General features: G+C 40.0%; 1 protein-coding gene across 1 annotated transcript in view; it reads right to left on the bottom strand.

Annotated features, from left to right (window-relative positions):
• Positions 1-1867: 1867 nt before the first annotated feature.
• Positions 1868-12910, bottom strand: part of WNK2 (WNK lysine deficient protein kinase 2) — a 312190-nt gene continuing 301147 nt past the window's right edge. The window contains exons 25-26 of the mRNA XM_077452096.1: positions 10281-10543; positions 1868-5102 (exon numbers count right to left, since the gene is read on the bottom strand). Coding sequence (XP_077308222.1) covers positions 4779-5102; positions 10281-10543 — 587 coding nt within the window. The 3' untranslated portion in view covers positions 1868-4778. The remainder of the gene's footprint in view (positions 5103-10280; positions 10544-12910) is intronic.

Below are 12910 nucleotides of genomic sequence, written 5' to 3'. Positions count from 1 at the left end.
AGAATATGCCTAGCAACATGTGAGGCCATATACAAAGCCTTGAAATGAGGTACATATTTACACACTGAGTTCCCCATTCAACTTCACTATTAGTTTCCTTTCACCGCACTTTTTCTATCTAGTCTGCCCTATTAACAAATGTTTTTAAAAATAAGGCTTTTTAAAAATAAGGTTTTTTAAAAAATGAGCAAGATATCAACATCTCCCCACAATATATTTATTTCACCTTATTGGTAAAAAGAAAAAAGTTTTTTCTAATTTGTGTGAGCTTAGTAGCACACATACACATTTTTTCACTTTTAGTTATTTTTCTTTCCTCTTGTCCCCTTCTCTGGGGAATATGTCCATTTATTAATACAGTGGACATATAGTTCTTTACAGTTTTTTGTATTTTTGTTTCTAATCATTCATACTGAAAATAAACACATATAAAAATCCTGTATTCAGGAAGCCCAGCAGGTAACACATGCAATATACAGCTGGTTAGGGTATTACTATCAAATATATTAAATTAAATTTTATATATTTGGTCCTCATATATTTTAATATTTTCTCTTTTCTTTTCATATATATTTTTTACATACATGGTATTAATTTTATTAATTGTTTTTATATATAGTTGTTAACCTCTTTTTTATAAATACCAATTGTATTCATGTATAATTACTGATATTCCCTTTATAAGTATACTGGAATAGTTATGTAGGTTGCGGTGCTATATTACTATATCTCACCATGCCCGGAGTCCGCAATTACAAATATATAGGCAAAAGTTTAATTGTGACAGTTACACAATATAAGACGGCACACCCTGGATTGACAATAAGCAAAGAATCTTCCCACGTTTATACTGTCACAAGAGACCATACAATACAGACACACAGCGGCTCGGATAGGGCATTCCCACAATTAAAATGGCGCTAATACATCGCGCAAGCGCAGAAGAGCACTGCACCCTACATAAACGTGAAGGTGCACCAATATGGCCGCTCCAGATGACGTCGCTCTGACGAAACGCGTAGGGCGTGGCCTAGGACGTGCACCTTACACTGCTATTCAAGCAGTAACGCCGGCGGAGTATATTTCACAGCGATCTATCTTTTTTGGAATTTTACTTCTGTTTTCCTTCATGTACAAACGCTAAACGGACCATTCACGGAAGGAAGAGTGTAAAATATCCCCACAGCTCAGCGGTGGCAGAGCCTCGAGAGAGCTGCACAGTGGCTCATACTGTGACTGCTTGGTTAACCCATTGAGGGTTTAATGTCTGGTGAGCGCATATATACATTTTTTCTCTAACACAGAGTGGCGCACCGGAGAGGAATTTAACCCTTGTTTTCACCAGTCACCTTGCTTCACCTTCCTATCTGATAAAAGTCTTATGCGTTTTTTCAGCAACTAGATGATGCGACTCTGAACAAATATTGTTATTTTTTTGGACATTATAACATATTTTGGATTGGACATCATATGATTTTTTTGATTTTTTTGATGTTTTCACTTGGTATCTTCACAATGTCCTTTTGATTGTCACTTTTTAGAATATAAGTATTGGCTCATTTACGTGAGCTAAAGCACTTTTTGTCAAAGCACCTACATTTTTAGTTGTGATAGATTAGTTGTAATTTTTATCATATCATTTACCACACTTGTGCATAGTCATTATTTTTTACCACACTTGTGCATAGTTACTATGTAGGATAACGGATACACATTTCCATTTACATATAGCTTTAATATCACGTATACAGTGTATTGGTGAAATTCCCACATTGGGCTTCATTTTATGTAATTTGTAGAGTATTAGCATTTTTAGTACACCATTTAGGTTTTAGCGCCAAAGCTTATTTTACTTTTCACAAATCAGGCAAGAGCGACCTGGAAGGTAAGATTCAGTGCAAGCAATGGGGGAGAGAGTGCAGTACGTACTTCCCATGTTTGTTCATGAAGCACAGACATGAATCTAAAAACAAACTCAAGATGTTGAAGAGAACAGAAATCTCTTCCTATCGTTAAGTTCTTGCCTGCAGAATGGTCCATATAAAATTCAATTCCAGCAGAATTGATGAGTTACAGTCAGGGATTACCAACAAAATGAAAACATTTACAATGGTTAAAGGTTCTTGTAGATACATTTCACAGCTTGGCAGAATGAGGCACGAATGCCTCCAGCAGGGGAACGGAGATGTCATGAAAGAACGTTCATCTGGCATGACAAGTCTCACTACCCGTCTAAGGATCTGCAACTGAAACCACTGGTTAGGTGAATAAGAGAACTGTTTGCAACTGTACCTATCAGGTGGTATGCATATCAAGGCTAAAAACACAGAGAAAGGTTTTGGTATTTAGTGTTGGATTGGTCTAGGGCAGAGGTTCTCAAACTTCTCAGTTCTCACCATTGATGCACGTTGTGTAGAATTCCTCTCAAGACACAAGTGTATGAATCACCAACTGGGCTAAAGTAATTTCACTGTGCTCTGTGAGGATATCTACAATATATGCATAACTGGTGCAAGCTAGACATTTCTACAAACCTCTCAGCATGGTTATGGTACTGACTCAAAGCTGCAGTGCAGACGAACAGTCACTGTTCTGCAAAAAAATAAATGTATACTTGTCCAAAGAACTGCATCTAGTATTCTATATTTAGCAGTTATACATGAGCAAAGCTGGTTTAGCTCAGCCAATGCAGCAATTGCAGAATTTACGTAAACATCTGCTCACTGAGGTCCTGCTGATGCCAGTGATGTTGGGAACTATGCAAATGTGTGCAAGTATATGTGAGTGTTTGAAGAAACAGTGGCCTATTTCTTCTATTCCCATACTAAGAACATAAAATGGAAAAAGCGAGTTGGAAGCCATGGGCAACAGAACTCTTTCAGACACGGTCATAACAAGGGGAAAGTTATGAACTCAAAAGAAAAGTATGAAATGTCAACGAAATAGTAACAGGACAAAAAAAAAACCCTACTGCAAAAAAGAACCCAATGACAAATATACACAGGTTAAATCCCAGTGCTCTTTGGATTAACCAACTTATTTTCTTTTAGTTTAGTAGTGTAAGTTAGAAAATAAAAGGACTACCCCAAGTGGTTACTGCAGCCACCAGAGAGACTTTTTCAGACACTCCAAGGTGAACCTCATGTGAACAAGCCACACAGTCCTGCAGCTTAAAGAAATTCTGGTGAATGTGTGTCAAATTAATTGGTTAAATGACTAAACAGGACCAATTAACTTCTTATGGAAAAATATTTCTCTCTCTCCATATTTAAACTGTTAGTATTCTAAGATGTGACTGTGCAAAAATAAACTATTGTGTGCTAACATACCACAAATGGTCCCAGATTTTATTGCAGCAAAACTTGAAATTTATCAAATATAAATAAAAACCCCAAAAAACACAAAATCAGACACGTGACATGTTTTTTGCATGAAGCCAATAGCTACAGCCTTTCGAGATTAGCTTTGAAATTAACGTTTAAGGCAAACTATTTCCCACCCGTTGTTCCTATTAAGTTTATTTTCATGCCGCTGGTTTTCAATAACTCCAAAGACTGTGTTATTCTGATACACAAAATGGCCACCACAAGTTCAGACAACAGCCACATGTCCCTATTTTAGGATGGCTTCTGTATGGTACTGCTGCCCAGGCCAGCTTTGGTCTCTAGTGTTATTGTTTAACATTTCATTTTTTTAAAGAATAAAAAAATCTTTGGAGTACAGAGCACATCAAGGTTTGACTGGCACAAATGAACAATATTCCATAGATCCAAAACAACCCATGATGCAAATATGTTTGTATACAACTGCAATGAGACTTTCAATTCAGCTGAAAGCTGATGTAGAGACTTACACAGCCTCAATTCAACTGTAAGCTGATGTAGAGATATACCCTGCCTAAATATGTTCCACTCTTGTGAACAACCCCAGACTAGCATTTTTGGAAACCTACACCAGTGCTAACATGCAAATTTTAAGAATTTGACCAGAAAGAACAGCAAACCATTACAATTTAAAAAAAAAAAAAAAACAAACAAAAAAAAACAAACTATAAAATAAAATAAAAAAGGTATTCACTGCATTCTTCTCTTGAATATTTACCTCGAACTGTAGCTGGAAACATTTTACCTTATAAATATTAAACAATTTATTATTTTGTAAATTAAAATAAAAGCCACATCCGAGCTATCTGTATGCCAAAATAATAAAGCAGCATTATTTTTCAAATGGAGGGAGGAGGCTAGGTTTTAAAATGGGATAACTACCATTTCCAAAAAAGCATAGAAAAAAAATTACACAGGGAAAAAAAAACAAAAAATAAAAAATAAAACTGTACAGTGTTATGGATGGAAAACAAAAATGGTAGTAGAAAATAAACTTGTTTATAATTTTTTCCCCACACAGATTTTCCCAAGCAAATGGGAAGCAAACTTCTCAAGGCACTAAACCTCCCACAATTTTCAGTTCAAGTACTTTACATTTCACGATGTGTAAAATGAAAAATCACAGATGTTGGACAAGTGGTGATGTTCATGTGATGTTCACAGTGGCTGTGGGATGCAAAGCATGGCTGTGCGCATTTGTGGCCTCAGCCAAATACTATTGCAGTATAACCATACTACTAATCCAACTCCTAATGCTGACAAGGGGCTGTGACAGTCATAAAACTTTTTCAGCACTGCTGAGATGTAAAATCAAAAAAAACAAAAAAAAAAAAAAAAAAAACACACAGGGTGCTGACAGGCTCAAACACTTGAAAACAGAAAAAGGCATCAAAGCTACGTGATCCTCAGGTTGGAACCAGACTGTTTCACGATAGGTTGCTGCAAAGACATGGGAAATATCTGCATGCTTGCAGATTGCGCAATCAATCGACTTCCTGCTATGGCAGGTGCTGCTGCTCCAGACCACTGCGCTCCGCAAACTGGTGCTGGGAAAACTCCAGCATACTGACAAAGGGGCATCATGTATGGTGGTAATATACCAGACTGCGTTGCTCCTGAAAGGGCCGCTGGGATAGATGTGGACATCATTCCTGTGGGTGCTGGACAAGACAGAGGAGCGCTGTACTTCCTGGCTGGCTCAGGAAGAGGTTGACTTTCCTAGAAAGAAAATATAGCAAATCAAAACATCGTTTTTAAAAGCCAAGATAAACATGTTGGTATACAGTGGGAGAAAGCCACCCAAAAAGTAACTTGACTAAAAGCAAACCATTCAGATGAGAAACATTGCTGACCTCTCCTATTGATTAAAAACTGCACTTTATTTGTATTTTTTTAATTACCTACATTTATACATAAAAAAGGAGTACTGTAGATCTTGCCACAAGTATTAAATTAATGCACTCCAACCACATTTTGCAAAGTCTGCTGGTACCTTTGCTTATAATCAAGGTCCCTTTTGAGAAGGTTGCTATGGATCTGGTCAGACACTGCTAAAGTCTGCCAAGGGAGCATGGACACATTTGTAGTCTTTGACTATGTCCTACTATAGCCAAAAGCAATGCCACTCAGAACATGTACCCTAAAAGTTATAGAGCTGTTTCCAAAATTTTCCCACACTGGTATTAATAAAGACAGATCAAGGGACCCCTTTCATGTCAGAAGGTAATCGAAGACCTGTGTCAGTTGTTGAAAATTTCACCTATGCACCTCTGTGTACCACCCCTAAATTGATGGGCAGGTAGAAAGGTTCAATATAACTCTGAAATATATGCTAACAGTGATTGATAAGGATGGCAAATATTGGGAAGTTCTACTACAATACTTAATGTTTCCAGTAAGGGAAGTGCCACCCGGTATCCAAAAGGGCTTTACAGTACTTTTGTATGATAGAATTCCATTGATGAATATATTCAGGGAAACATGCGAGTACAAGGCCATACTTTCCAAAAAAGTGAAGGTATACCAGCCTGGAAAGAGAAAGCCCTCCAAATATATCACTCTACCAGATTACCTGGCTGAACTAATGTAATTTCCCCATGACATTGTGACTAAGCCTCCTGTCAAAGTAAAAACAAGACTTAAATGTGTACCAGAACAGCTATTTCAGAAGTGTTACAGAAAATGTTAGACCAGCAAGTGGTTAGGTCCCATAATGCATGTTCTTTAACAGCCAAGGCAAAGAAAAAGGCAAAATTTGCCACACTATATAGGTGGTACATGCATGTCATCCTTTCTTCTGGTTTACATGGGGCCCCTGCCTCTTTTCAAAAATTGACCTTTTTATGTTTAAAGTGAGAATGCATTAGACAGCAGAGATGGTCACAACATTTGGCCAAAGAAAAGATACAAGTACTAGCCACTTTACAGTGTAATATCAACATCTAGTTGTGTGAAGGCCAACATTAAATGTTGAACATTGAGTGAGCAGCTGTCGGTAGAACACTGGTGAGGCCTCTGTCAGTAAGATTTGAGAATTAAGTTGATGGACTGCATTCTTAATCTATACAACATATGCTTCGGCATAGCTGGATGATGTAAATTTTAGTCTTCACTGGGATTCCTATGCAAGATCGATGCTATTCTAGATGCTATAAGGGCAGGTTAACTAGCCAATCCAAACAAATGTGCAATAAGCCTGGAATAAAAGCTCAGCTTCTGCAAATACAGCATTGGTCAGAGGGTAATAAAGTCTTTACTATACAAGAATGACTCAAATAAAAGTTGACCCTGGATAATGTAAGAAAAAAGGAACAAGTTGGAGCAGTTGGAGCAGTTGTTCCCAACCTTTTTTTGTACCCCTTGGCAGACATTTTCAAATAGGTGGTTTAACTGTGCCGCGCTGAACCAGATATAGTAGGCTGAAGGACACAAACCTTTGTACTGGAGTGCAGCAATATTGTTTATAGGAGTGCACACTCTGCTGGCATTGCTTGTGGCATGCTTTTGCTGCAGAAAACTGAATAGTTTATTAGTAGACATCTTCCCTGGCAAAAAATCGGAGGAAAAATGCCCTTGTGTCAGTGATAATAAATGTCCCTGCATTAATGGAGATGTAACAGATGCAGCCCAGTCCATCTTTTATTCTCAAACACACATTGTTCTGATCTTGCCGGGAAGGATGGCACACTGCCTTTTTGGAAATTGGGCATTGTGAGGAGCTGGGGGGAGGAGGGGGCAGGAAGAGCACAGCCTGTACCACCTCCCAGCTCTCTTCTCCTCCCCAAGGTTGGCTCATAGCTCTGTTATTTGAGAGGAGTAGTGAATCTGCCAGGGGCATTACTAGAAATCACAGGGCCCCATAGCAAAATGGTGTATGGGGAGCCCCCCCTGCAAACAGCCCCCCCATGCGTTTAATGGGCACAGTGGCTGCATTTGACGGGCACAGCAAATTACTTACAGGGTAAGGTCGAGGTTCATGTCAGGTGCAGTCACTCACAGTCTCAAAGCAAGTCAGGCAGCTCTATTTAGAAACGCTCCTCTCACTCTGCTCGCTCCTTTACCTCTGAGCCACGCTGTCTGAAGATGGCAGAGGCGGGTGGAGCAGAGTTCATTTTCCAGCCGCGGCATGCTATAAATGCTGGGCGGCCGTGGCCTCTGACGTCACTGGGCGGCCTGTGATTCTAGCAACCAGTGCAGTCAAGTGGTGTGTAAAAGCTTCGGCAGCTTGGTGCCTCTTCTCTGCGGTAGCTGACAGAGCCAGGGCGTGCACCCCCCTAGGATTGGCCCTGCTCACCAGGCCCCACTTGGCTGCGGGCCCCATAGCGCCCGCGTGAGTCTCCATGGCGGTAGTTACGCCACTGGATGCTGCTGTCAAGCCTATAGTGGCAGAGGCAGAAGTAACTCACTATCCAAGAGACCTGGCAGGCAAGATGACCAGATCCTAAGAATTTTCGTGTATGGAAGCTGGTGCATGATGCTGTGTGGCCCATCCAGTTACCATAGCCTTTACTGACCTTTTGTTTTTTTTTGTTTTTTTTGGTATCTTAGGATAAGAACCAATGGGTCACAGCCTTTCTAGGATTGTAGGATACTACCTGAAGTTTGTGCTACTTTGCTACTACAGTAGCTTCACTTTCAAGAGCTGAAGGTAGTATTAGATTTTATGTAGAACACAGGCAAGGGAACCAGCAAGGGAATGCTGATGGACTGTCTTGCATCCCCTCTATGTTGTCAAAATATGCTATCACTGTATGCGGTCAAAAAGACATTGACCGTTATTACAAGGCTCTGGGTGTAGAGTTTGACCAAAGACTGTATTCCTGGATCTCTTTCTCTGAGAACAACCTATGACTGGCTGAAATAGTGTAAGGGAATGCATAGCTCAAGTACAGCTGTAGCGGTCTAATTTCTAAAGCGGGGATTGGGGGCGGGGGGGATGCGGCGGAGACAGGTTTTTTACAGTTTAGAGGGGGACAGGTTACACGGTACTCTGGTTTAACAGAACAGGATCTGAATTCTTTTATTTTTGGGTTAAACACTAAGCAAGAATGATATTCACCCTAAGCAGCTGTGTATCTGAAGATACATGGATGAACCTTGGTATAAAAACAGATTTTTGGCTTTGCAAACCCTCACCCTGGACCACCCAGAAATTAATTTCTTCAGACTTTCCTTCTTGCATGCTATGCTCACATGTTTATGTGTCTCTCAGATATTCTACAAATGTAATATCTGTGTGAAACTTCCTTTTAGCGCTAGCTCCCCTTTACCACAAAACTGCCTATGCAGATAGGGGACATCTATAGATAAAAAACAAACTATGCAGCTCTGACTAAGGTTGAATAATGCCCTTGCTATAGGTGTAGGCCATTTAGATACCTTATGAAACCTGACTGGAATACTCCCAAGACGTTGCCAAGTGAGGCCTAGTCATTACTGCTCACCTCCACCATTACAGGAGTGAGCTCTCAAATGCTGAACTCAGAGCTAGTGCATCAGGGGAGAGAAAGCGTATGTGAGGGGGTTTGAATCAAAGAGCTCACTCCTGTGGTCATGGAGGAGAGCAGTGATGGCTAGGCCTCACTTAGTAACGTCCTGGGAGTACTCCAGTATCAGGCTATATAAGGAATGTAAATTACCTACACCTATAGCAAGGGTATTAGTCATTTTTAGTCAGAGCTGCACAGCTTGTTTGAATCTACAAATATCCCTTACCTGCATAGGCAGTTTTTTGTAAGGGTGAACTTTTCTTTTAAAGTGTTATTAAAGGCAGTTTCTTAAAAAAAAAAAAAACAACATGTCATACTTGCCTGCTCTGTGCAGTAGAGCGACCCTGATCCTCCTTTTCTCGGGTTCCCCACCAGTGCTCCTAGAGTGTTGCCCCAGAGCAAGCAGCTTGCAATGGGGGCACCCAAGCAGGTCCACTCCCAAGCTGCTGCTCTGCATGTCCATTCACACACACAGCAATGTCTTGACCCCGCCCTCTCTCTGTACTGGCTCACTGGCTGTGATCGACAGCAGCGCGAGCCAATGTCTTGGCCAATCAGAAAGGAGAGTCCCCAGAGAGCTTAGCCTCTTGTGCACATCGCTGGATCCAGATGGGGCTCAGGTAAGTATAAGAAGGGGCTGGGGTAGCTGCTGCACAGAGAAGGTTTTTTTACCTTCATACATAGAATGCAAGAAGCAAAAAAACCTTGAGCCTTTTAACCCCTTAGACACCCAGTTAGGCCTTATACACACAGGACTTTTTCTTTGCTTCTCCGATTGGCAGGACACCTGATGGCATATTGTATATGCATATAGGCGTATCATACATTTGAGCGTTAATGTATTCCATTGGCCATAATATTCATTTGTTCTGGCCTTTGGAATGCATTAATGCTCATATGTGCCTAAACATGGCTAGCATTTGGGCTCGTTCAGCTCATCGTTTGTGATATTTGTTTTCTACCTGTATACAGATTTGTACTGAGACAACTTAACCTCCCAAGCACATGCATGGAAGTTGTTATCCCAACCTGGCCAATCAATGGGCTGAAGAACCCAAACCTGAAACAGAGACTGGGAGAACACTGAAGCGCCTGCATCAATACAGGCAGTTGCCTAACATCTGAACACCATATAACAAGACCCAAGAACTCGAGAAGTATTGAACACGCCCAATAATGGACCACATAGTGCCAGTCACTTTTTTTTTTTTTTTTTTATTACATAGCTAACCTCCATGCTCACTGACTCAAGCTATACTTTCCCAACATAACATGTGCTTGTTGTCTGCTTTCTGTCAGTTGGTCTTTTAAATTTACATTTGAATGCAAAGCGCAATTTTTCTGCACAAAACCTTTTGGAAGACTAATAATTATACATAAAGGGGAGAGGAGGTGATTATGTACTTACTGAATTTGAATCGCCATGTGCAGTTGTAGGCTTGTGCTCCAGGTCCAGCCGCTGCTGATACTGCTTCAGTTGATTAAGAGAAGGCTTGAATTGTGCTGCTCCAACAGTTTTGCTTGCCCATTCATCCACCAGTTTGTGAAGGTCATCAGTAAATGTTCCCTTTTTGTTGTTACTATTGTTAGACTGGGCCTGAACTTGCTGAGTGTTCAGTGAAGGAACTTGTGATGGTTCAGGGCCTGTTGCAAGGCTGCTTGTTGAGGATCCTACATGAGGGCAAACAATACGCAGTCATTACAACTTAATAGACACAACTCTTGCAGAATGGAACTTTGAATTTTGCCCTGTATTCTCATTTTGTCAAACTCCAAATCTGAACTAAATCCTACACAATAAACAAGGGAATTAGAAGTCAAGGGCAGGAGCAAACACTTGGCAATGTCTTGGAAGCCACCTAGAACCCCAGTGGAGAGATCAATCTTTACCCCAGCTTTAACTGGCTGAACCTGGCTTCTAAACTGAGCTTCTGGTTTCATAGATATTTCTGAAGCATACACTATGAAACCAGAAGCTCAGTTCAGAAGCCAGGTTCTTACATTCGTCTTTCCTCTTCCAGTTGATGTCACATTAATCTAACTGGACATTTAAACCGTACAGATTTATTTAATGCTAACATATCTGCAATATACTACTGTGAACTTGGCATTTCAAGTATACAGAATATGGGATCTAAGTTAATTGCTTAAAGAGCCAATCAATGCCATCCCTTTTTGCGATTATTATATTTGGTGTAAAAAAAAATACAAAGTCCTGGATCCCAAACCTAGTAAAGAATGAATGAGAAACAAGGCTGGCTTTGACACTGGCATGGTTTCCTGGCTTAGGAGTCTAAGGTGACTGTATGTCACCCCAAAAAGTTAAAGAACACCTGTGCTTTAGTAATATGCAAGGCTGTGTATAAGAACATAGTCCTATTTTCTCTAATAAAAGTTTTAGTGCATTTAACAAATGTGATTAAGGGCTCATTTGCACTTGCTTTGAATTTAACACACATTAATGCACCTACCACTTCAACATGTTTTTTTTTGAGGCTTCCAATTTTTTTTTTTTAAGCTTTAATGAAGTTTGGCAAATGCCCTGTGTGTGTTGGCTTTGTTGGGGGAAGCGATAATAATGTAATACTTTAAAAGCAACCCCAACGCTGAATTAAAGCTCTTGCACGGTTAAGGAGCGCTCGGATAGACTCGGCTTTGGAAAAGAGCTGAAGCAAGGTGAAAGCCACAGAGGGTATGATTTTTGGAGAACAGCAAATGCAACAGTGTGATTGTAAGGTAATTTTTTTTAGCGACAGGTGCTTTGATTGGCGTTCAGACTGCTTTAATCACTTCCAAACCTCTGATTGTCATATGATGTCCTGGGGCTTTCAGTGGAGATACCTGAATGATTCCTGCAGCTACAGGCATCAGTCAGATCTTTTTTTTCTGCTGGCGATTCCCTGCACAGTAAAAACAATCGTAGTGATTCTATCGCCTTGCCCATGTGATTGGCGAGCTGGAGAAGAAATCCGCTGACGGCAGAAGTTTACCATAGAGCTGACCGGTCTACGACTCTTGGAGGTCAGGCGCAACATTATGAGGTCAGGTCCAACTTCCGGCAGTTGTAAACACTGCCGTGTGTTTGGCTAGAAAGCCTGAGATTTTTCTTTTTTTGGTCTCAGCCTTTCCAGCCTAGAGGAGAGATCTGGGGGGTCTTTATTGCTGACCACCCCCCCCCCCAAAAAAAAAGCAGCTGCTACTGCCTGTCATGCCCTAGTCTTATTACAAGGGATGTTTACATTCCTTGTATTAGGAAGAAAAGCGATAAAAAAAAAAAAATAATTAAAAGGGGAAGTGTAAAAATAATAAAATTTAAACAAAGAAAAATTAAAGCGTCCCTATCCCCTCATGCTTACATGCAGAAGCATAATCATACCTAGGTTGCGTCCGCATATGTAAACAACGTTCAAACGAGGTGAGGTATCAATTTAAAAAATGTTAACATGTAGCCTATGGAGATTTTTAAGTACCCGAAGCTTGGCACCATTCTACGAGTGTGCACAATTTCAAAGCGTGACATGTTGGGTATCTATTTACTCAGAGCAACGTCTTTCACATGATACAAAAAATAGGGCCAACGTTATGGTTTTGTTTTTATTTAATTCAGGAGTGTTTTTTTTCCATAAAAATTGCAATGACCAACATTTTATTCCCTAGAGTCCCTGCTAAATATATAAATTATATATTATATATCTATATATCTATATATCTATATATCTATATATCTATATATCTATATATCTATATATATATATATATATATATATATTTATATTATGCTTGGGGGTTCTAAGTAATTTTCTAGCATAAAAATGATTATTTTTACATGTAGGAGAGGAATGCCAAAATTTAGCCGGTATGGAACCGGTAAAAAAAAGCCCAAACTACATGAAGTGTAAAAGGTCCCTTAAGTATGCTCTAATCCTACGCGATTCCATGCATTTAGCTCTTGCAGATTACTTTGTAAAAGGAGTGACTGGTTCAACTTGTACAACCACAAAACTTCAAACCTCCTTACAACCTCCATGCATAAAGTGG

The sequence above is a fragment of the Lithobates pipiens genome, unplaced genomic scaffold, assembly GCF_037356315.1.
Source record: "Lithobates pipiens isolate NorthernLeopardFrog02 unplaced genomic scaffold, aLitPip1_a1.2 Scaffold_23, whole genome shotgun sequence".
NCBI classification, from domain to species: Eukaryota; Metazoa; Chordata; class Amphibia; order Anura; family Ranidae; genus Lithobates; species Lithobates pipiens.
Note: the sequence above shows the minus strand (reverse complement) of the source record. Positions and strands in the feature narration are given on the sequence as shown.